This window comes from Vidua chalybeata, chromosome 19 (assembly GCF_026979565.1).
Source record: "Vidua chalybeata isolate OUT-0048 chromosome 19, bVidCha1 merged haplotype, whole genome shotgun sequence".
In the NCBI taxonomy this organism is placed as follows: Eukaryota; Metazoa; Chordata; class Aves; order Passeriformes; family Viduidae; genus Vidua; species Vidua chalybeata.
The window spans coordinates 9,365,020-9,388,319 of NC_071548.1; the positions used below are offsets into that span (position 1 = coordinate 9,365,020).

The window sequence follows — 23,300 nt, forward strand, 5'->3', positions numbered from 1 at the left end:
TCTATAAAAAGAAAGGCTCTGCTTCCCTGTTTGCTGATGCAGAATTCCAACTTCCCTCTCTGGGCTCACTGGTTGGAGGCACTTCTGACACACTCTCACCCCATGCTTAGAAGCTTTCTCCCAAAAGATCCTCAGACCTCTGTCAAATTGTGCCAATATATTTTTTATTTTGGCCTGCAAATCAATCCAATCCTGGATTTTTCTTGAGTTCAACATAAAATCCATGACTTGACTAAAAAGACAAATGTAGGCTAGGTTTAAACCAAGGCAGATCCTGGAACAAAGAATGTTTTGACTTCAAGTCAGCAGAAGGAACTAACTCAAACCAAAACCTCTCTACAATTCATGTCACAAGTGCTATTACCAAGTGACAAGTAGCTGGGATCACAATCCATTATTTTATGTTATAAATTTGCCACATTTGGCAATGACATGTTTGAGTAACACATCCTTTCAATTAAACAGGCATCTAAGACACCCCTTGGCTGCACATGAGTTGCACATATAATGTCACTAAAATTGAAGTTTAATTTGAAGCCTATTGATGTTCCGAGTCTAAAAGAGCAGGCAGGATTTGCAAAGTGCTTTAAGATGAAGTGTTTCTGATGAAAATTACATTTTTTACTTTAAGCTTCTGATGTAAAAACGATGCCTGTTGACAATATCTAGAGAACACGTGGAGAAGGATGGAATGGAGATACTCTGGGGGAAAAGGAGTATGGGAGAACACATGAGCACTGGCAGAGGTCAGGCCAGGTTTCATTCAGCTCATTTTCCTTTCAATATCAGCAGCTGTCACCATGAGCAGTGTACACACACAAGACAGGCTTCCAGGGCCACTTTTTTGGGAATGCCATCTCCGCCTCCATCCCCTGGCAACAGGTTCCTGAAATCAGAGGTGATATCCCTGTCCTTAAACAGCTGTGCTTAAAATCTTACTTGATTTTGTCCAATTATTTTTCCAAACCTTGTGAAGTGCTTGGATTCCCAAATTTACTATTTGGGGGTTTCAAAATTTAAACCTTTATGTCCTGAACAGAAGAAAACTGGAGGTGTGGAGAGGATGGGAGATTTTCCTGGAAATATTACCTGTTTCTCATACGCATGCTGCATGTGAAGCTTGTCCTGCTGAACCTTGTATTCTTGATCCTGTAGAGGAAAAGATGTGTATTCTAAATCAACAAATCCCATTTTTCTTCCATTTCAGAGCATTCATCAAACACAGACATTAGCTATCATATAGAACAGGCCATAACAAAATAAAAACCCACTTTATATCATCATGAAAAAATTCTCTGACATAGAAAAAAATTTAACCAACACCAAATAACACAACTATCTCCAAAGTCATGATTCATATTTGCTAAAGAGAAACAGCAACTTGTTCTCCTGAGCTATTAAAATGCCATTCTGTACTATATCAACTATGAAATGAAAGACATTGGAAGAAAAGTAGATGCCAAAACTCAACCAGGACTGATACATGATACAGATGTGGAACTCATTACCCTGAGATAGAAGGATTAATTTAAATGCCTACAGGAAGACAGAATATTGAACTGAACTATTAAACAGCGCAAATTAAAAACAATTTTGAAACTTTAAAAATGTTTACAGTTTACGAGAAAAAAAATATATTCATCATTCTTTGACAGCAGGTATTCTTTGTAATACATCAATAGAGATTTAAACTCTTTTATTTAACATGTGAACTACAAGAAACAGTCAGAAAACTTCTGTGAAGATTCTGCTCTTACCTCTCTTTTAGCCACACTTTTTAAATGAACCTTTAACCATATGTGACATTTCATGTATTTCCATTCATAAAACAGAAACAAGCCAGCATGGTATACAGAAGTACATTTAAGGAGGGATATCTAAACATTTAAATCATTAAATAAAGTAAAAAGAGTTGGTCATTTCTGAGAAAGAAAGTCAGGGCTCACCCTCAGCTGTTGCTTCCTTTGATGTTCAGAGTCTTGCAATTGTTGTTTCAGCAGAGCCATTCCACGGCGTAATTCTGCAATCACATCACATGTCTGCTGGATTTAACAGAAAAAGCAGCTTTTGTCTTGGACTCCTCATTAGCTCGTTTGCATTTTTGAATTTATTTCTCTAAAGTTCCCAGAAAATGGAAAAATTATCAGCTTGGCAGAAAAAAACCTGTATGAGTTTACAGCTCTGGATATGTCAGTTTGGGCCCTCTGGTGAGCTTAGAAAGGGAAACAAAAGCACAAAAAACCACCCCTAATAATAAAAAATCCCTACTAAAATCTACTGAAAATTGGTAGAAAGATAAATACCTTGTAAATGATATGCAGCAAAGTATCATCAAAGCTCAGAGAATTTCAGCAAATAAACACAAAACACCCCACTTGTCCTATGGCTTTATGGATTAATAAATGGTATTTAAAACTTGAGTCTTTTCTACAATTATTTAACTTTAAAATCACTTTAAATATGTACCATCTCTGTACCTGTACCTATTGGTAGATATCAACCTGACAGATGTTTTTCCAGAAACAAACACAAGTTATTACATTTTGGGTGAAACCTACACTTGCAAAATATAAAATGATTTCCTTAAACACATAAATATTTAACACAATGTTCAATACTAGGAGGCCTGCAGGACTATTTCTTTCTGAATTTTTTTTTTTCTGACATGGAAGAGGCTTTATGAAAACATTAAGTCTTCAAGGGTGTATCCAGAATTTTTACAGAAGCACAAACAAAATCAGGATGTTAATTGTACCTTATCTGAATCAGCTGTAAAAATACACACACACACCAGAATAACCAATCAACTTCACATGATTTTTCAGTCAAATTTGGGAATGAAAAATTAAATCCCGATTTTATTTAAACTTACAGTCATGACTAACATGGGGAACTCAGCAATTCCTTGGATTTATTCGTGAGCATCATATTGATGGCGAGGAGAGCACTTAGGAAATAAACCCCATTTTCCTGCCTGTTCCACCTGGCAGCATACCTGAGCTTGTTCCTGCTTCAGAAAATCTCTATCAACATCAAATTTACTTTGCAGCTGCTGAAGGTTCTCCTTGTACTCCTGCATAATCTTGTTCTTGTCTGTCTGAAGTAAGTTGTACCTACACGGAGCAAGCAAACAGAATATGGAAATTGCTTTCATATTTTGGCATTTTACCTGCTCAGTATCAATTCCACGGAGTCTGCACGTCTGCCACCTGCTCTTGTCACAGAATGAGCTGCTCATAAATAATGGAAAGGTAAGACACTCCTCAAGGTGGTCGTTTGGGTCACTCTAAATGAGTTTGACACCAATAAATGTATTTTCATGAGAGTTTTCTAATGTCAAATGCCATTCAGTGTGTTCCTGGAACAAAATTAATAATGTTTGCTTCTGGAAATTCCATGTTCTGAAAAATTTAACCAGCAATTGTTATTGAATTACCTTTCTTTCAGCTCCTCAAGTTGGGAGCAGACCTCCTGGTAGCGCTGCTCTACCTCAGTCTTCTCCTGAGACAATTTCTGGCGTTGTAAATGACTATTTTCTGCCTCAACAGTCAACTGCTGCACACGGGCCCCCAGCTTTTGGACTGTCTCATTCTAAAAGAATAGAGAGTTATTGAGAAAAGCCCAGAATCAATGAGGGAATACCCCAGTTGTTATTCAGTAGCCTTGAGCAACGAGGTTCTCTGGCAATGCAGAGGCACAAGAGTTATAATGGCAAAGCTGTCATCAATCATGACAGTAAATTCTACATTGTATATAAAAATAAATATATCTTCAAAATGCAGGTGTTTATTCCCCCTCAAAGTGACATCTCTTCTCCCTTACACAGAACAGCGTGTGCAACTGATTTCTAAATTACAAATCCTTTAAAATGGGAGAAAAAACCATATTTCAATGGAAAACCTCAATGGATGATAATATATATAAAGCATTTTTAGACTTTCCAGAAATCTCATTGCAGTAACTTTCAGTAAATTACAAGCATCTCTCCAAAGCTGTATCTTTTTCCTGGAACTTCATCTCGCAATATAAAGAAGCTAAAAATGAAAAGAGTAAGGACAGGCAGGTAGCATGAGACTACTCTAGGCCTTCCCATTCTTCCCTAAATTTATGGTAATATGCAGGGAAATGAGGGAAGAATTCCTCAGGAGGCTGGGGTCAGAAAATCAGACCCAGAGTAGGTACCAGAGTTATTTTTATATTAACAAAGGCCTGAAGATGAGGGAAGTGGAACAGAAATTTCACCCACTCCTGAAGTAAAATAAAACCCCAAATATCTGCCCTGTGCAGCCACTGCCCTGACTGTCACTGGAGGTGACATGAACCTGAGCCAATGCAAGAACCTCACACTGAGACATCACCTGAATGGTCACCTGAGCCCTGGCAAGTGGCCACGGAGATTTCACAGGCACAGCACAGCAAAATTCCCCATCTGTGCCAAGCTGCTCAGTATGGGTTTGGTTTCTGGGGCCAGGGGTTGTTTGCTTTGGCCGCTTGGGGTTTTTGGTTGTCTTGTGGTTTTCTGGGGTTTTGTGTTTGGGTTTTTGTTTTTTTTTTAATAATTAAAAAAGGAGTAATTTTTAATATAGCACTGAATATAATTCCTGGCTGGCTCCATGTCCCTCAAGGAAGTTCATCCTTGTTCAGGGAACAAACCCCTGCTTATCAGCTCTATGGCATTAATGAAATTGTTCAGCCAATTCCACTTGCTAACAGCACTGGCATTCCTGACAACATGAAACTCTGAACAGGGAAACTCTGAAATACCAACAGAAAAAAAAAATTTAAAAATCAGGAGAGAGAAAGGAGAGAGAGGAAAAAAGAAAACTAATTTCCAGTGACAGTCTAGTCTTTCATCTTAAGCCCTGCCTTGAACTCTACCTTGTTTAATTATTAAATCAGAAGCTGCTCGGCAAGATCTGTCTAGTTTTGATGGTTCTTAAATTCAATCTTGCTGACAGACTGTGTCCATTTTTCTCTGTATTTACTGTTACCTATGACATGATCTGAATGTTAATTTTTAAATTCAACATTCATTAATAAAGGAATAAATTTTGTTCGACATTGTCTTTTCACTCATTCACTTTTCCTTGTACTTCATCCCAATGAAAAGTACAGGATGCTTTTTTGAGGTTACTTGTCAATTTTTTTGCTTTTTGCATCATTTATATAACAAGCACAAAATCCAGATTACACCTAATTACATGCTTATAATTAATCTAGAAAAGGAATGCAATAAATTAGAATGATACTTATTTTAAAATCCTTTTAATATCATCTTTCATCTAAGAGAAGCATTTGCTTCTGTTACTCACCCACCTCCTCTTTAATATTCTAATTAGGATATTACTCACCGACCTCTTTAATATCCTGATTAGGATATTAAAGAGGAGGTGGGTGAGTAAAAAATCATGTTTCTATGAAAAGAGATGTAATATATAAATGGTCTACAAACCTGCAAAGACACAAGTTCTGCTAACTTGAATCAAGTATTTGCAATTAAGGACTGATTCTAAGATATCAGTGTAACATTGATTGAAGGGCTGTACCTTGCTTAATTTTATCTGGGGAATAAAATCCTTGGTTGGACTGGCTGCCGGGACAGTGCCCTCTCCCAGGAGAGAACAACTGCATTGCACTGTCGAAAGTAAGGATGGAGGTGCATGAATAACAGAGCCATGGAATGCTTTGGGTTGAGAGGGACCTTAAAAACCATCTGATTCCAGCCCTGCCACGGGCAGGGACCCCTTCCACCATCCCAGGTTGCTCCAAGCCCTGTCCAACCTGGCCTTGGGCACGTCCAGTCCACCTGAACACAAACACACGGATTTAAGACTTTAAGAGACACTTGCTGTGGTGAGAGGTTTACAACCAAACCTACAGTTGACTGTGTCTGCTGCAAATACTCCTCCTCCATCTTGGCCAGCCGGGCGTTGGTCTCCTTCAGCAGCTCCTGCATGTCTTCCGTGTGCTTCTTCTGGATGTTGAACTTCTCCTTCTCCATCTCGGCCACGGCGTCGTGGAGCTGCACCAGAAAAAAAGGCACAAAGTAACAAATGGCGTCTGTAACTAGCTTTGAGAAGTGTCCAGTTATTATAGCATATCAGTAGAATCAGTGAAAAGCCCAGGTATTCACACTTCTGTCCTCTCTGAAAATATTGTTTCTCTAAAACAAAAAAAGATTGTGGTTGCCCCATCCCTGGAAGTGTTCAAGGCAGGTTGGACAGGGCTTGGAGCAACCTGGGGTAGTGGAAGGTGTCCCTGCCCATGGCAGGAGGTGGCACTGGATGAGCTTTAAGGTCCCTTCCAACCCAAATCAGTCTGGGATTCTATGAAAAAAAAAATCCCAAACAAAAAAACACTCAACACTGGAGCCTCGAGATCTTCATCACAAAGGACAATTTATGAGTTATGATTATGATTTGACTTTAAGGAGGCAAGAATTAAATCCAACTTCATTTCTACATGCAGGGCTGCAAAAAAATTAAATTGTACAGCAAACTTCATGAAGGGAGGTAGGTTTGTCCTTTCTGTGACCCTCCTTCTCCTGAGAGGGGGAAGCAAGACAAATACTGACAATAATCTGGACAAAGGTGACACTGTCTCACAATAAACATGCTCTTCCCTTTGCTTTGCTGCTGTCTTGAGTTGAACAATAAATAAAAATACATTGAAGAATTCATGACCCATTGCAAGACTAAGAGTTCAAAGGAATCACCGTGACAGCAGGTAGCAGCAGGTTTATCCAGATTAAAATTCCATGTCAGGTCAACCAGAAATAAACACTTCCCTAATACATCCAGAGACTTGCCAGGAGGCCAGATGAACCCCAGGAACAGAGTGAGCAGCTGGGTGTAAAAGCATCAGCAAAAAGAGTCTTGATTACTTCAGGAAAAAATAAAATCAGCACAAAAAACACCCCTAAAACATATTCTGTATATTTATTTTTTGAGTGACAAAATGTATTATCCCAGATAAACACTGCAGGAGTCTGTCAAAGGAGGGAAGTATTGTTCATTACCCTTTTCTCCCACTCATTGTTCAAGCAAACATTGCTTTGTTCACACATCTTCTTCAGCTCCACAATCTGCTGCTCTTTGGCTTCTCTCACAACTTGGGATTCACGGACAAGGGTCTGAACTGTTAAAAATGGAAAAAAAATAAACAACCATTCAAGACCTATGGGATTTTTCAGTGTTGGCAGTAGATACAATCAGTTTATGTCCGTTTTCCAGCTGACCTGGCTTTCTGATGGTTTTTGGCTCTTAAATACTTAATGAATGTGCTGCTTTAAGATGCAGCACTTCAATTCTGTGTCATTACAAGGTGTTCTCTCTTTCCTACTTTGTTTACAGAATATTTCAGAGTTTTCCTTCCTGAAGGAGTAAATATACATCAGCAAAACTCTGTATAACCTCAAGAAAAAAGTTATTTTAACCTGACTTTATGAGCATCCTTAGGAGAAAAAGTTCTTGTGAAGGTTGAATGCCCAACACATACATGAAAATGAAATTCCCCAACTTGAATTGTAAGTGATGGCATCACCATTAGTGGAAAATCAGGTCCATATTCATACTTCCACTTTTTTTGAGGATTTTCATTGACTGCAACAGTGTGGGCAACTCCAACTCTAGCTGTTCCAGCCAAGAGCAACCACCAGCCCACAGAGAGAAGCCCCAGATCCCTTGTTGGACAAATTACTTTCCCAAGAAGCAGGAAAAAAATACATGGAACACTCTTCCTTTTTGTCCATAGATTAACAAACTCCTGTATTATTTTCCAGTGTGGTTTAGTCCATAGTGTGAATGGACTCCAAGGAATTCTGAAAGAAACTAACATTGAAAAATTGCTGACAAGCCACTCTGAGGGTGAGTTTTGTACTCGTGACACACTCAAGAGTACTCATGTTTGAAATCTCTGGCCGCAATAGTCTTAAAAATAACCCACTGTGGTTTGATTAAAATGTACTGAATGTATAAAAAAATGAACTTTGAGCCAGAGATTCAAAAAAAAAAAAAAATAGAAAGAAGTGGCCAAAATATTTCAGTGGCATCAAAGAAACTTTTTTTGGTGATGCTCATAAAACCTGTGTTCAGTGTAATAGATCACAGGCCTCTTGGAACACTTGGGTTGGAACAGCAGAGACAATTGGACAAGAATCTCAGAATCTAAAGGAAAAAAATAAATCAAGAGCTGCAAATGATGAAGAAAGGGATGTCTGCAGAAGGAACACGCAAGCCCAGAGCCACAAGAGAATGCAGTACAATACCACTACACAGAAGACAACCATGAGGATAAAAATCACCTTTTTTCTCCAGTTTTCTTATCATATCCTCAGACTCTTTTTGTTTCTTTAGGTAGGTGGACTTCAGCACATCTATTTCATCATTCTTTCTCTCCAAAATCTGCAGAGAAAACTCAGAATATTTTAACATAAGTGCAAAACATTGCAAACTACAACCAGTGCACAAGATACCGGGTCTGCAAGAAGTCCTCACGTCCTGCAGGATTAAGTGATTGAACCTAAATCATTTTTCCAGCTACAACTGCCAAGCCATAAACAAAGAACTAGTTTAGACAAATGTAGGAAAAAGCAGATTAAAAAAGGAGTTTAATGTTTTAAGGTGAGTTTTTTTGTTTTCCTTTAAACCTGGGCAAACCCAGTGCTGCTTTTGTTGAGTTTGGAAGTTTCATGGTGCTACTGCTGCAAATAGAAAAGATTTCCATATTTATGTTGCCTAATAGTATTTAAAAGCATCTAAAATTCTCTGCAGATTTAAGAAATATTTAAATAAGTTGGTGAACTTCATTACAGTCTTTTGTGCTTCACCAATTGAAATTCCTCCCATGGATCCTAAGGAACAATGGTCTGGAACAGAGCAAGTATAGGAGGGTAACTACACCCACATTTCTGTACAGGCTGAGTTTGGAAATAAAAAAGCTTGAATATTTGCACACTTTGAGATAGTATTTTAATTTAAACTTTGTGTTTAAGATAAAGATTAAAGTCGCAGAAATTTTATAACAGTGCCCCAAATCTCTTATCAAACAGAAGCTTTCATCTTAAAACAATATTACTCCATCTGCAATAAACGTTTTGTGTCTTTAAAGATTAATACGACACTGTTTAACCTTTTCTAAAATATCCAACGTTATTAAACGACTTCAAAAGACGGAATTCTAACATCAATTAGGAAGGGATGACAACTCAAGGGATGAGAAAGCATTTAAACTATTTCTTATTCTCACAAAGCTGTTTCCTTTAGACTCTCAGCTTTGCTCACCGTTTCTGCTCCAAGGCCTTGAGAACAGATGAGCCAAATATGCACCTGACCAAATATTAACATCCTCTCAGGAGGCTTTGATGTGTCACAGAGTTGTGTCAACCAACTTCCTCCAAGCCTGTGACTCAGTCTTTAGGAAACAAAGCAGAGGCACTGAGTGATGCCGAGCTTACGGCGGGATCAGCACCGCCGGGATCGGGATTCCCGCTCCGTCCCCGGGATCAGAGCCCTGCCAGGGGCACCTGGCATCTCCCAGGACTTCACCCCACCTCTAAAACAGGGCTTAAAAGTAACAGGATGGGCATAATCCTCCCAGGAGGGGGGTTATGTGACACGGTAAAGACAAACCCAGAGAGCTGGAGCCATGTCAGTGCTGCAAGAATTCAGAGTGCATGAACTTTAAAAATGCAGTAACAAAAAGCAAGGGGTGATTGGTGACCTGCCTCTGCTCTAAGACAGCGTCAAAGCAGAGACAGGACAGCAAGCACTGCTGCTGGATGAGCCTGGATACATATGATATATCTGTTGGGTTTTGCATTTTGTCCATGAAAAATTAATTTTGTTCACGTTCTTCTCTAACACAAACGTTTTCTCTCTAACTGAAAAATCACGAGTTTATGATTTCCCACAGAAGTTGTTATGCTGGTAAAATAGGTTGTCTTGTTCTAACAAACAAATTGCCTTGTATTTTCATCTCCTTTCTGCAAGCGCTTTCCCTTTCCTAAGAAAAATATTCTGCATTCCTCTCAGCTTATGCCAACTGTTACCTACAATTTGACTTCCACTGAACATTAATTGCAATTGTGAAGAAGCTAAAGAACAACTGATAAATATTTATGATAATTGTAGTCTCTATTATTGTTTAATACACTGCTTTTGGAAAAAGTACAAACACTTCTTACCTTTTGAACATCAGCATCGTGCTTTTGTTGTAACTTCAGTTTTTCTTCATGAAATTTACCTTCTGCTATTTTCATTTTCATTTCCAGCTTTAAAAGCAAAATACAGTAGATACATAATTTAAATAAAGAATAAATTACACCAATGACCTTTTCATAACTTTTAAATTATTCATTTATGTCTTTCACAAGGCAATAGGAAGTCACTAACAAAAAAATCTTGTGAAAAAAACTATATTGTTTCTCAATATTTTAATATTTATTCAATCCAATTGTTACCAAAGATGTCATCCTACAACATTTCTTCAGAAAAATGGATTTGTAGGATGTTTTAGTTGGCAATAAACACAACTGCTACTGCCCAGAACAAGTTATCATCCTTAATTTAAATAAACATTTAGGAATAAAACTTTAATGTTTCTGTTAATATACCAAGTTTGGTAAACTCGTTTTCATTTCTTCAGGCAGGTGTTACATTTACACAAAGAATGTCCTTTAGCCCAGATGCACGTTTGTTTTTGTTTGTTTTCTATTATTCATGGAGTTCACATTATAAACACATTTCCTTTTAAAGGTGACTTATGATGGGATTAAGGATTGGATCACTGAAATACATTTCCTGTTCTGCCTGTGTTTGTTCAAAGCTGTACTTGAACCCCTCCAACACGAAAATACATTGCCAATTCTTACTCAGAGTCTAAGTTTCCACCTTTCAAGTATTTTTTAATCTCTTGCATGTTTTGAGCATGCCGTTAAAGGCAGTCTTTGGGACAGCTATGACAAGAATTTCATGTCTCTCAGGCTTCTCTAGAAACCAAAAGTGACACCTTGAGTTCAGACTCAGGCTGTTCCACCCCTACATTTATTAAATCACTGTTCAGAAAGCAAAGTGGACTGGAAAGCTTTTTCAGAGGACAGACCCTGATCCCCCTCACTTTAGAAAGGGAGCACCAAACCCCCTCCAGGAGATGACTCTAAGTGGTCTTTGGCCAACAGAAAACTTTGACTTTTGGGTGTTCTGAAAGGTGCTGAGGAACACTGCACTCCCATCACCATCCAGCCACTTCCAGCTCTCACATTTTTATTTAGCTCAACTCAGAACCTGACTTGTAATATCCCAACTCACAAACTCCACAGGAATGAACAGCATTATTCATTCTGCCTTTATTTTCCATGCCCTTGACTAATCAAAAGTTGCCATTCAAGCATGAGTCTTTATCTCACACAGACCAACACTAAACACAGCACAAATTATTCATTTCTTAGATGACTCATTTGTCTTACAGGTTTGTTGCGACTTGAAAACATCACAACATTATTGTGACTTGAAAATGTGAGCTCCAAAAACCCAACTCAACTCAAAAATGCTGTGCAGGAAAGAGAGAAGGCTCCTCAAGAAGAGAAAAGAGAAGGAAGAGCAGAAAATTGTTTCATTTTCTGAACTCATCAACTGATACCCAACAACCACTTCTTACACCACAGATAAAGAAATCCATCTCCCAACTGTTCGCACATAGACTTATGCAAATTAATGGAGGAGGAAAAAAAATTAGGTTGACAATTAATCCAAAGAAAATAAATCATATTCCCAGCTGTCAGCCAACTCTTTTATCTTCCCAAAATAAGCATTATGATAAAAGTGCATCTTCTATCCATGAAATCCACACATATGTATATATGAAAAGAAATATATGCAAATATCGCTGCAACAAAGTGACATTACAGAAGAAAATCTTAGTACCAGGTGATGAATAAGTGTTGATTTAACAAAAAGAGCACAGTAATAATCCACTTCCAGATAGACAGCTTGTGAACATGCCATAAATAAATATGAAGATCTCGTAAAAACACAAATACCAGAAACTAAATATGAAAGAGACTCCAATCTACTTGAATTACATTAAAAGCTTATGAATGACTGAGGTACAGCTACTGCCCTCACACAGCTACTAAATCCATACAAATTACATTTAAAACTCATTAATAATGCCAGAATGTCTTGGCTGATGGAAATGAATCCTTGGTTGTTTGTATCAGCCGAGAGCTAGTCTAGGTTTGATTATTCTGTACACTGAAATAATACAAAAATAAATCAAAATCGAGAATTTCACTCCGATTAAAGATGGACATATATATTTTCAAGTGCTGGTGATTGTTCTCACCCACAGGATGTTTTCCCCCAGGCTGACAACAGAACTCCCTGTACTTGAAGCTGGTTCCCACCTCTCATTAATCTCCCCCTTAGCATCACCCTTGCACTTGCACCAGTTCCCATCAGTTTTAGCTCATTAATTCATTACACCCCTTCCACCAGAACAGCCATCTCTTAAAATGTCACAGTTCTGGGACCACTTTCCAAAAAGGAGAGCTAATTGCAACCAAACAACTGGAAAAATGTGTCCAAGATACAGAAATCAGCTCTTAATGAATGCAACCACTGTAATAACAAAGTAGGTTGATTTTCCACTGAATATTAGATATAAAATAATAAGAAAATAGGTGAAAAATCACAAAGTCCAACTCCTCATCAGGTGAGGGCTAAAAAGGGGACACCTTGAAAAGTACTCAAGCTCCTCAACTTCTATAAACTTAATGAAGTTTAAGCACTCTAGGCACTTTTCTGCCCCATGTGCTTCATCCACAACTTTTCTAATTTTTAGGAATCATTACTTTGCTCACACATCTTCAGCTCCACAATCTGAGATGAAATGTTCTAATAACTTTATCTCCATATATAAAGAAATCTTAGAAGTCCCATATTAAAGTGTCTGAAATTCAACAGTTGATGTGCACATGAAGTTTTCAGTTTGTGTTGAGAGGAAAGCTGTGTTTGTACTGAGTAACTGGTAAAAAAACTCCAAAAATTTAGACATCTCCAACAGCATTTAAACTTAGTAATGGTCCATAGTTCCAACCCCACATATATCTTCATCATAACTTCTGGAAGTGTTAATTTGAGCATTTGCTGTAAAAATAATGATATATCAGTTTAAAAATCCAACTCTCAATTTCTTGAGCGGAAAGCTGCTGGAGAAGCCAGCAAAGATGAGGACAACACCACAGCGTCCTATAGCAAAGCCTGGAGGACTGGTTTCATTTCCAGATCTGCTTTTTGACCCACCCTCCCTCTGAGGCAGACTCCCAATCTCACCGCATACATCGATAAAAACTGAGTCATGTAAACATGTTTTGTGCAGTGATCTCATGAAGGCTGGGGTGGAAGCAAAAGGGCTCAGCTCTCCCCAGCTGGGAGCGAAATGCCTCCTCTTCCATTTGAAAGCTGAAGCACATCATTAAATACTAATTCCAGTCAAGGAATATCTTTCAAATTAAAACCACACCAAGCTGAGGTGGAGCCTGTCCACAGATCCCAAATGTCAAATCTCAGCTTGTCCCAATTTCCTGTGGAACAGCTCTAGGTAACTGCATGTGCTGCTCTTCCATGCACTGCCCTCTGCACTTCAGCTTGACTTTATTTATTAAACACATATTAAGAAACAAAATAACCTACAGCAGTACCAAAGAGCTTCACAGGTTTTAGAGAAATCAGATAAAACCAACTTAGTTCTAAGTTGTTCACTTCGTTAAACGCAATTTACGGCGCTCGCGCTCGTTGGTTTTAATATCTTTTATCACCAGCAAGGAGGCAGCAGAGAATATGAAATTTATGGCATGTTACCATTCAGATAAGGAAAAAAAAAGTGTAGATATTTTGCTATAGTTGGGAAGTTTGCAACTATGTATGAAACGCAGCCATTGCTGTTGGCTGAACATCATTCCTTTGGATTTCTGTCATTGTTTATCCTCCTCACAAAGAGAATGAGGCAATTAAACCCTAAGGCCATGTAAACAATACTGATGTCAAACATCTGTGCTGTCCCTGTTATTTAAAGCCATGAAGGGTGGTAGCAACAGAGCTGCTTTTATGTGCCTAGTCACACTTTCTTCCTCATTTGAAAAAACAAAACACCACCAAAGCCAGCAAATAGTTACCTGAAAATGGGGTTTTGGGGTTTCACTGTCCTGATCCCATAGCACAGCTCAGGTGCTAGGAACATTTAATAATGTCAGGCTTAAACTGACCCAGTCTCATCTGCAACTGTCATAAATCTCCAGGGGAGGGGGGAAAAGTGATCTCTCCTTTGTTCATGACAGAGAACGAACATTTATCTTGTTCCCATTTACAGAAATTTGTCGAAATATTGAAATACCTGATTTAAAAGCAAATCAATAAGTGGGTTAGCAATACGAATCACTCAACTCCCGCCCACTTGTCTTCATTCCAGGGCTCACCCTCAGGCCAGGGGGGACATCTCAGAGCTTTAACATCCATCAGATTGGGGGTTTTGGCTATTTGACAAAACAGAACTTGTTGCTTGCCAGTTTTTTTGTTTTTTTTTTTTTTTTTCCAAGCCTATGAATATATGGGGGAGGGAGGGAGGAAGCGAGGAAGGGGGAGAAGGATGTAAACAATAAATGAGAACTTCAAAGCAAGAACTAACAATGCAGAACAATGACTTGTATATCTTACAGTACACGACAAAAGTTATTTGTCTTGGTGTTCTGCAGCTGCTAAAAGGAATCAGTGCACAGCACACAGAGCTTTGATATTTCCACAGAAGAAAAAGGTTTCTTAAAAAATATCAACAAACAAGTCAAACTTTCTACCAAATTGTGCTTAGTCAATTTTCACATGCAGGGTTAAAATAATAAATATTGATAATTTATACAGTGTTTTAAACCATACAGGAAGGCCAAGACATGAGAGACTGGACTTGCAAAACAGTCAAGATTTATTATAAATACACACCGACTTCAGACTAAGGTGATTTGGAACAGTGTATTTCACTTGATCATTAACAAGCTGTCTGATCTCATTGTGTCATTTCTGTTTCACACTGTACCCTCAAAAATTTTTAAGATTAGCTTTGAGGTATATTAACACTTTCCACATTTTACAAAAAACACTCTGAGTGTTTAAAAGAAAATCACTGGTGTGAAAAACAGGAAAAAAAATATATTTCATGGCAATATATTTGAAGAGAAGTTTTTACAGTAAATGTAAATTTTAATCATATTGGAACTAAGCTTCCATTTTCAAATGGAATAGCTGAAAACTTTGCACTCAGTTTACAGGACGTGAAAAAAATACTGTTCACTTCCCATTTCAGAAAATAAACAAACTTATAACTACATTTTGAAACAATACATCATTAACCACTCCAGTTACAGCACTGAGTATCATCAATGATTTTATCCAATGCAATGACTAAAGTGAAATAAATGTCTTGGAAAGTCTCTGCTGCAAAGAGCTCAGGAAACCAGAGATGGACTGAAATAAAAACAGCATTAAACAAGTGGAACAGCCAGAAATTAGAATGTAAAAAGCCCCTTTATAAACATGGCATTTTGCCCAGATTCAAAGGTCCCTCCACAAAAGTCCATGTTTATGATCTGGACTGGATTATTTGACCTAACAAACATTTATAATTCCCACCACATATCTACCCTTCTTTGTATCTTTACTCTTCAAAAACAATACAATTGCCATTTCCACTTGCAATATTTTTACACATTACTCTTTAATAGGAAACTAGATCTTTCCTTAATTAAAAAATTAATATGACATTGCCCCATTCTTATAGCTACTAAAAACTAAAAGTTTTGTGCTAAATCAAATCTTACCAGCTTTCCCCATCAAGGAAAATCTGACTTTTTAAATGACACTGAAATTATTAAACATTTGATTGATACAGAGAAATAATTGAATGGACAATTGTTCTTATTCATATGTAAATGTCATTAGGCTCTTTCAAGAGAGAACAATGTATTTTTCATGGATTTCCATGCTGGGGGTGGTGGGAAGAAGAAGTACAGAGAAGGAGAAGGAAAAATGCACCCAGCTCTGTATCCCAACAACTGTAATAACTGGAAATGGTATTTGTGCTCTCAAGGATGTTTTCTCTGGTCAGTGAACATAACATGGATATTAGCACTACAACATATCCTGTTATTTAACAGCTTTATTTGCAGGGTCCCACTTCAGACATTGCACAAATGTCTGCCACCAGTGGGAGACACTGACATCAGCAAGGACCAAAAAAGTTCAGTACATGTTTAGAAATTAAGACAGCTTAGCCACAGCAGTATTAAATGCAATTTCATAAAAGACAGCTCAAAAATGCACCAAGCTGTATCTTGAGTTGCCAGCACTGAGAACTGAACCCAGCTGAATCTGTGAACATGCAGGAATCACACAGATTTCAGAGGGATTTAGGGAAATAAGAATATAATGAAAGTTAGCACTTGAGAATTTCATGGAATTCTGCACAGGGCCCAGTCCAGTGAATGAGTCTGAATACAGAGTCATCAACACTGACTTCTTCTCCTCAGTGTTATTCCTCTCTTTTTTATGCTGCATTTCAGCAGCTACTGAACTTTTTATACTCATTTCAAGATCTCCTAAACCAGCCACTAAAACTGTACTCCCACCTTCTTTTCACCACTGCAACAATAGAAATAACAGTGTACAGCACCTACTTTTTCTCCCTTAAAATGTCTTTTCTCCCTTAAAAATCAGAATCTATACAGGAAAAAAAAAAAGAAATTAAACTTTCTTCCTCTTTTTTTTTTTTTTTTTTTTTTAAAAGAGAGACACACATTGAGGTAGAGATTAATCATGCAGCAAAAGATTAATTCCCAGCTGCTTGGCAACCATCTGGACATTCTACTGGTTAAAACACTAGTTTGAATTGCTAACCTACCCCTTTGATCTTTCTCAATGTCTCCAGCCCATATGTGCAATAATTAAAGACATAGTTCACAAACTATTGCAAAAAAAAATTAAATAAATAACTGTACATGTACATCTAGATCTCCACAAGCAGCCTGACTGGTATCAGGAATTATAAATCAGCAGCCAGTTTATGAAAACATGTCTCATCTTGACATCCACTGTGTGTCTCACACCAGTCTAGCAATAAAATAAGGTTTGGGGTTTATTACATTACATTCTGAAGAGTTATCAAAGCAAGGCAGGATGTGACTTCCTCACAAGGAACACAACGGACAACTTGCACATGTTTTTGGGAGCAGGACATTAATCAGCCAGGAATTATGTTAGCAGCAGTCAAGATTGCTGTGATTTTAAATATGAACGAACAGATTCCTACCCAGGACGATTACTCAGTGGTGAGAATCAGTTTACAACTGGATTCTCCATATAAATCACACCCTGCATTCAAAACAGACACGGGGGTTGTGGAGAAAAGGAGAAAATTCAAATGAACCAGAAAATAGTTGCTGTCACTGCCTGGAATATTTTCAAGGGGAAATAAAACAGTGTTTTCAGAAGCAAGTTGTCATAAGAAAAAAGAGTTACAGAAAAGTGAAAAACATGATGAAAGGGATAATTATGTCATATCTGCCTTTTCTTGCCCCCTCATATGGGTCACACTTGTTTGAACAGTAAGCAGCACACGTTGTTACACACGTTGTTACATTTTAACAAGAATTTTAACAAGAATTAAATTATTATTAAATTAAAATTTAACAAGAATTAAAAACCAGAATTAAAAACCTTAACAATCTTCACCCTTGGAAATCAGCATGACATTTATGAGCAGAAGTATGGCTTGGACAGTCCCCAGTGAACAGGATGACAGAAGAAGGGGAACAGAAGAGAACTGGAAGAACAGAGGGATAACAAGAATAAAATTCCAACACACGAAGCTCCAGTTATTGTAAGACTCAGTTTTTGGGCCCTCTCAAGTGCTTTCAGAAAGTTCATCAAAACCACTCTCCTCCTGTTATTAAAAAGCACAAACAGCCCCAGCACGTCTAAGGAGGTTCCTTGAGCTGAATCCAGCTCTCCTGATTCCATACACAGATGTTTATATATCCATCCACTACAACTCAAACTCTAGAGACACACACAGACGTGAGCACACACTTTTAATTCTATATATTACACAAGAGAACAATACTGATATATTTTTTTACCATCCTTGAAAGATATGAACAAAAACATTTATTTTCAATCAGGAAAAAAATATAAAATCCATGAAAAAAAAAAATATAAAAATCCAGCTAAAGACACAATAGTGTTAATTTTACAGTGGTTTAATTACAAGAGTCCTTATTTTAGGATCCTGTCTCCATATTTGCTTTATTTATTGCTTGTATTTGGCATTAATTTCATATATTTAAATACTTCACTATGGAAGAGGGCAATTAAGAGGAAGAAATCAAACCCAGCAGGACAATGCCCACTGATCACCATCTTCTAATTGCAGGGATTCTTATCTTCAAGTGTTCTTTCCCTTCTCTTTTCCATGCTAACACCAGCCAGTGTTATTCACTCTCCCTCCCGAGTTTTACAACTTTCTTTCCTCCCTGCATTCTTTCCCCTACATTCTCTGTATGGTCCCTCTTGGGGGAAATCCATATCACAGCCCTCATGCAATTTGCTCTGTTTCAAGTTATAATCTCCTGCCAGATAAGTGAGAAGCACAGTAAATCTGCTGCTTTCAACACCTTCAATCCAGAGCCCTTTTAGCCAGACCACGACTTAACTGTATCAGCACTGCAGATTTTATCTTCATGGAAATATATCACTAGATCCCAACACTTCTGGTGCAGTAAAACCATATAAATGGCTTGATGATCTTTATAAACAAAATTTGTGTCACGCAGTAAAAGGGAGTGCTCATTCCCAAAATAAAAGGAGAAAAACAGAAATAAAGATTACAAAGATGAAGGTCCTAAATAGCTTTTTAAAAAGGCTGCATCCTAAAGATAAGACTTCTTGAATCATAAACCCATAAAACACTCTTCGTTCTTCATCTTACTTCTGGTGCTCGAATGCAATGAAGATGCATTTCCAGGGGAAAAAAAAAAAAAGGTCTTTTTTCCATTCTCTATGTTCTCTGTTATCTTACAACACCTATCTCATCTCTCCTCCTTCCTCATTCCCCAGCTGACATGACAGACTGGTGGAAGCTATCCCCCAGGTGTTCTCCTGAAAACCCAGCCACTGCCTTCCCCAGCTGCACGACCATTTAGTCTGGGCTGCTTCAGGAGGCTGGAAAAGCACCAGTGGCTCCAGTGTCCAAAGGTTTTATCACTGGATTCCCAAAAATCAAAACAGAGGAGTGACAGGACCGATAAAGTCAACAAAACCATTGGAAACACTCAATGTTCTCAGTTAACCCAGACAGATGAAACTTCACAATTTATTGCAAAAAGCATTGAGCTTGCCAGTTTTGTCTGAAGAATAAATAAAGAGCTGGTATACAATTCAGTACAGATTTACTCCAGGTATAACCTTCAGCTGAAAAGTGAAAATTATTTCCAATATGCCTCTGATTTGTTTAGACTTCCTTTGCTGAGATAAGATAAATAAATATCTTTCCTTACAAAATAATAAAACAGAAGGAAATTGAGAAAAAATGCTAAGAATAAACAAGACTGACAAAATGAAAAATTAAGAAAGAGAACTTCTTTAAAGAAACACCAGAATGTCTCAAAGTGATATATCAGATAAACTAGCTGTTTGAGAAAGGTTAAAGAAATCAGTTTATTAACATAGTTGATTTTATTTTCTCATTCCAGAAGAATTCCAAACCTGTACCTTAGCAATGGCACCGAATCTGTTTTTCTGAAAAATCACAAATCAGACTTTTCCTTTCCCCCTCCTCTGCCCCGTGGAGCTCTGGGTGACACAGGATGGCCAGAGGTGAAGTTCAAAGGGACATTTTCCTTTTTTATCAAGACAGACCAATCACCCCATCTGTCATGCTTTGCTGTCCTGCTGAACATGGATTTATTCCTGTTGGGTTGCATCTCCCTTGTTTAAACCCACAATTTTTCAGTAATGACCATTTCCCAGATGGTTTAATCCATGTCAGAAGTATTTGGGGAAGAGCTGGCTAAAAGCCGCTGCCTGATGACATCGGCGTTCTCGCAGGGCTGTGATGTGGTTATCACTGCTCATGGCCATGTGTTCAGCATTACAGACTCTAAACAGGTGCAGGAATGCTTTATGAACAAAGGTCTAAAGGTTAAAAGCAAAAAACCCCACAGTTATCCTATTTTATGTTCTCCCCTTGTACTACAAAGAGCTTGAAAACAGTTAATGGTTCCCCCGGACCCTTTTGTGCAGCACCATTTCTCTGTTAATACATTCACATTCTATAAATGAAAAGGACTTTATTCCTAATTGAGCTTCACAAACAAAATAAGATGAAAACACATTTAAGTTTTCTCGTTAATAGCACACACATGGTGATTGTGAAACACTGTCTGTAACCTTTCCAGTTCAAACCAGCCCACAGTCGAGCACCATTAGCAAAAAGTCCTGGATTTTTTACTGTGTGGCTTGGAGGATTTTTCCATTGAACTAGCAAAGTATTAACTGGGCATTTTATGTAGCTCCTTGGCATGCATTCCTGTTTATTTAATTTGAAAATATTGTTTAAATGACAACACTGGGCATTCAATTTATTTATTTCTTGGGCTATTTTCACATCTTATGAAACCTTGCCTCATCCTGAGGCACTGGTGGTTTGAACGTTGTCAATACAGAAGAACATCAACAGCAGAGCAGAGAAAGTGAAAGGCACGTGGATTGTGCAGCTGCTGGTTTGAGCATCGAGTGAGGCAGGCAGGTAGCAAAAAACATTTCATACACATTCTTTTATTAACAACTGAAGCATCTGCCAACCAATTTTACCCTCATCTGTATCTCTGCTAAAGATGTTTTCTGAATTGTCATGGGAGTAACTTTAGGACAGTTCCAATCCATGTGTCCTGACAAGACACCAAGGAAATGAAAGAATATTTTCCTGCTGTGCTGATGATGCCCTTTTCTCCCCAACTCAGATATATTTGGGGTACTTTGTGGGTTTAGGTCCTTCTGGATAGTAAGGAACTATGTACACAATGTGTCAATTTTCCAAGAGTATATGGCTGAAATGAGAAATTTTGAAGACAAACAAGAGTCGAGTGCTGGACTTGGTTTTTTGTTGTGTTTTTTTAAATGATTGGTTGGTTGGGTTTGGGGTTCTATTAATCATTTTTCTAATGCACCTTGAGTTTCCTTTTCTGCCCACTAATTCACTGTCTTTTCAAAAAAGAAATGTCTTAAATAAAATGACCAGCTTCTAACAAAATATCCCAGGCAGTCACTATCCTTAAAGCATGAAAAAGGTGAAAATGAGCACAAAATTTTACTTTTATACATATTCAAAGCAAAAACCCATGGTGTGAGAGAATTAGACAGACAAGCTTGGACAGCAATCTCAGGAATTCACAAAGTTACAAAGAAGTAAAATAAAACCCCATATGACCAAAAGAGGATTTGAGCTCAATGAAGCAAATACAGAAATAACGTAGATCCTACCAGAAATAAGGTCAAAATCTGCTAATTTTGGAAGGTATATAGAAAGCAAACTAAAGTCCTCACTAAATCAAAGGTTTCACTGCCTCTATTAAAAGGTAATTCGGAAAATTCCTAGAATTCAAACTCTCCACTAAAAATCCTTTCAAAGGACCAGTAAATATGTTCAGAAAGTCTTTTTTACTCCCTAAATAATTGGGAAATCCATGAAGTATTTAATGACAAGCCCTGACACTTCAGCAAATTTCTCTTCCATGAGATTTTCTGCTACAATAACTTCCTTGTTCATGCCCAATTTCCCAGGAAAAGAATCCTACCTCTTTCTCCTGCGTTCGAAGCAGTGCCTGGTGGTGCCGAGAGGGGCTGCTCTGCCCAGGGTCAATTTTAGGAGTCATCTATTGAGGAAAAAGTTCAAAACAACCAATGAAGTCAAAACCAGTAAATCCAAGTACAATCAATCCTGACCAGTGATTAAAAATAACACAAGAGTTTTGTTTGCCCTTCTGAAAAATCAAGGGAATCTAAATACCTACCACAGTCATTGGCACCTGTTTTTCTCGCAGGTATCTGGGGTTTTCTAACTGAAAAACAAGGCAGAGAAAAATCAGCAGGTCAGCAATGTCTGATTGAGTCCAAGACATCATAACTAAACCATACTTAGCACAGGAACTGCATCACTCAAAAAACCACAGATGAGATTTCAACATGCCTTAAATCTTACAGAAATAGGAAATCTTCCTAAGAGATCATTTGGTTGGAAATCTACTCAGCAATTTTGATAGTGTAAATGGCCCAAAAATTGCACTTTTTTCCCTCTCACCTCTTGTGGTTGTAAAAATTCCATCAATGCAAATCCTAAAAATATTTGGCAGCTACATACATAGGCTTATGCAAAAGATTTCCAACTTTTCTGGCTCAATTCTCATTGAAATCAGTATAAAGCTACAATACATTGACAGATTGTACTGATTAAAATCTAGTGCTTTTGAAAAATTACAGTTGGGTGTGTTGAAACTATAGCCACACATGTAAGTTATAGAGACAAAACATAAGGAAATAATTCATTAACATGGCTGTATAATTAAAACAGCTCTCTTAATCACTATTTTTAAGAACTGGAGACAAAGCATTGTTCCCAACCCACTTCCTCTATCAGACAGCTCTATCTCATTTCCTCAGATGATGAGGCTCAAACATCACATCACAGAGAAAGCAGAATGCCCAAAAAAAGCTTTCAAAGGTATAATCTTGTAAAATGTGGCAGTGAGATCTGGAATATGAAAGAGATTGCAATACACATATTAAAAAAAAAAAAAGTTGTAGGATTAGGTTGATCTACGAGGCATGGAAAATATATCAAATGCTTGCACTTTCTGCAGTAGCATGAAATAAATTTGTGTGTTGAATTTATCAGTGGAAAAGAGGCTTAATCCCTCTGAAATTTCAATTTGATACAGTATTATTCATTTCCTGTCCCAAAAGGTGATGTAGGATTTCTGTGTGGCGTTGAGTTGTCATATTTCACCCAGAAGTTGCTGCAGATACATTGAACACATACATTCAATTTCTATGAATGGTGCTATCCAAAACTTTAATACATTAGCTGAAAGCATCAGGAAACCAGTAATTTAACAATAACCTGTTTATTGTCAGGGAGTTTACCAGAACAGTTACACTCAACTTTCCTTCACACAAAGTATCCTGTGTTGGCATTAAATCCAT

At 37.7% G+C, this 23,300-nt stretch overlaps 1 protein-coding gene across 7 annotated transcripts in view; it reads right to left on the minus strand.

Moving 5' to 3' along the window:
• The window catches only part of CEP112 (centrosomal protein 112), a 158,266-nt gene that overhangs the window by 117,394 nt on the left and 17,572 nt on the right, over window positions 1-23,300 (minus strand). For 6 of the 7 annotated variants that reach the window (XM_053960179.1, XM_053960180.1, XM_053960175.1 and 3 more), the window contains exons 7-16: window positions 22,112-22,159; window positions 21,896-21,973; window positions 10,184-10,270; window positions 8,303-8,402; window positions 7,019-7,137; window positions 5,879-6,022; window positions 3,437-3,591; window positions 2,996-3,113; window positions 1,947-2,042; window positions 1,090-1,149 (exon numbers count right to left, since the gene is read on the minus strand). In XM_053960179.1, the coding sequence (XP_053816154.1) occupies window positions 1,090-1,149; window positions 1,947-2,042; window positions 2,996-3,113; window positions 3,437-3,591; window positions 5,879-6,022; window positions 7,019-7,137; window positions 8,303-8,402; window positions 10,184-10,270; window positions 21,896-21,973; window positions 22,112-22,159 (1,005 nt within the window). The remainder of the gene's footprint in view (window positions 1-1,089; window positions 1,150-1,946; window positions 2,043-2,995; window positions 3,114-3,436; window positions 3,592-5,878; window positions 6,023-7,018; window positions 7,138-8,302; window positions 8,403-10,183; window positions 10,271-21,895; window positions 21,974-22,111; window positions 22,160-23,300) is intronic. The other variant, XM_053960177.1, reaches the window with a different exon arrangement.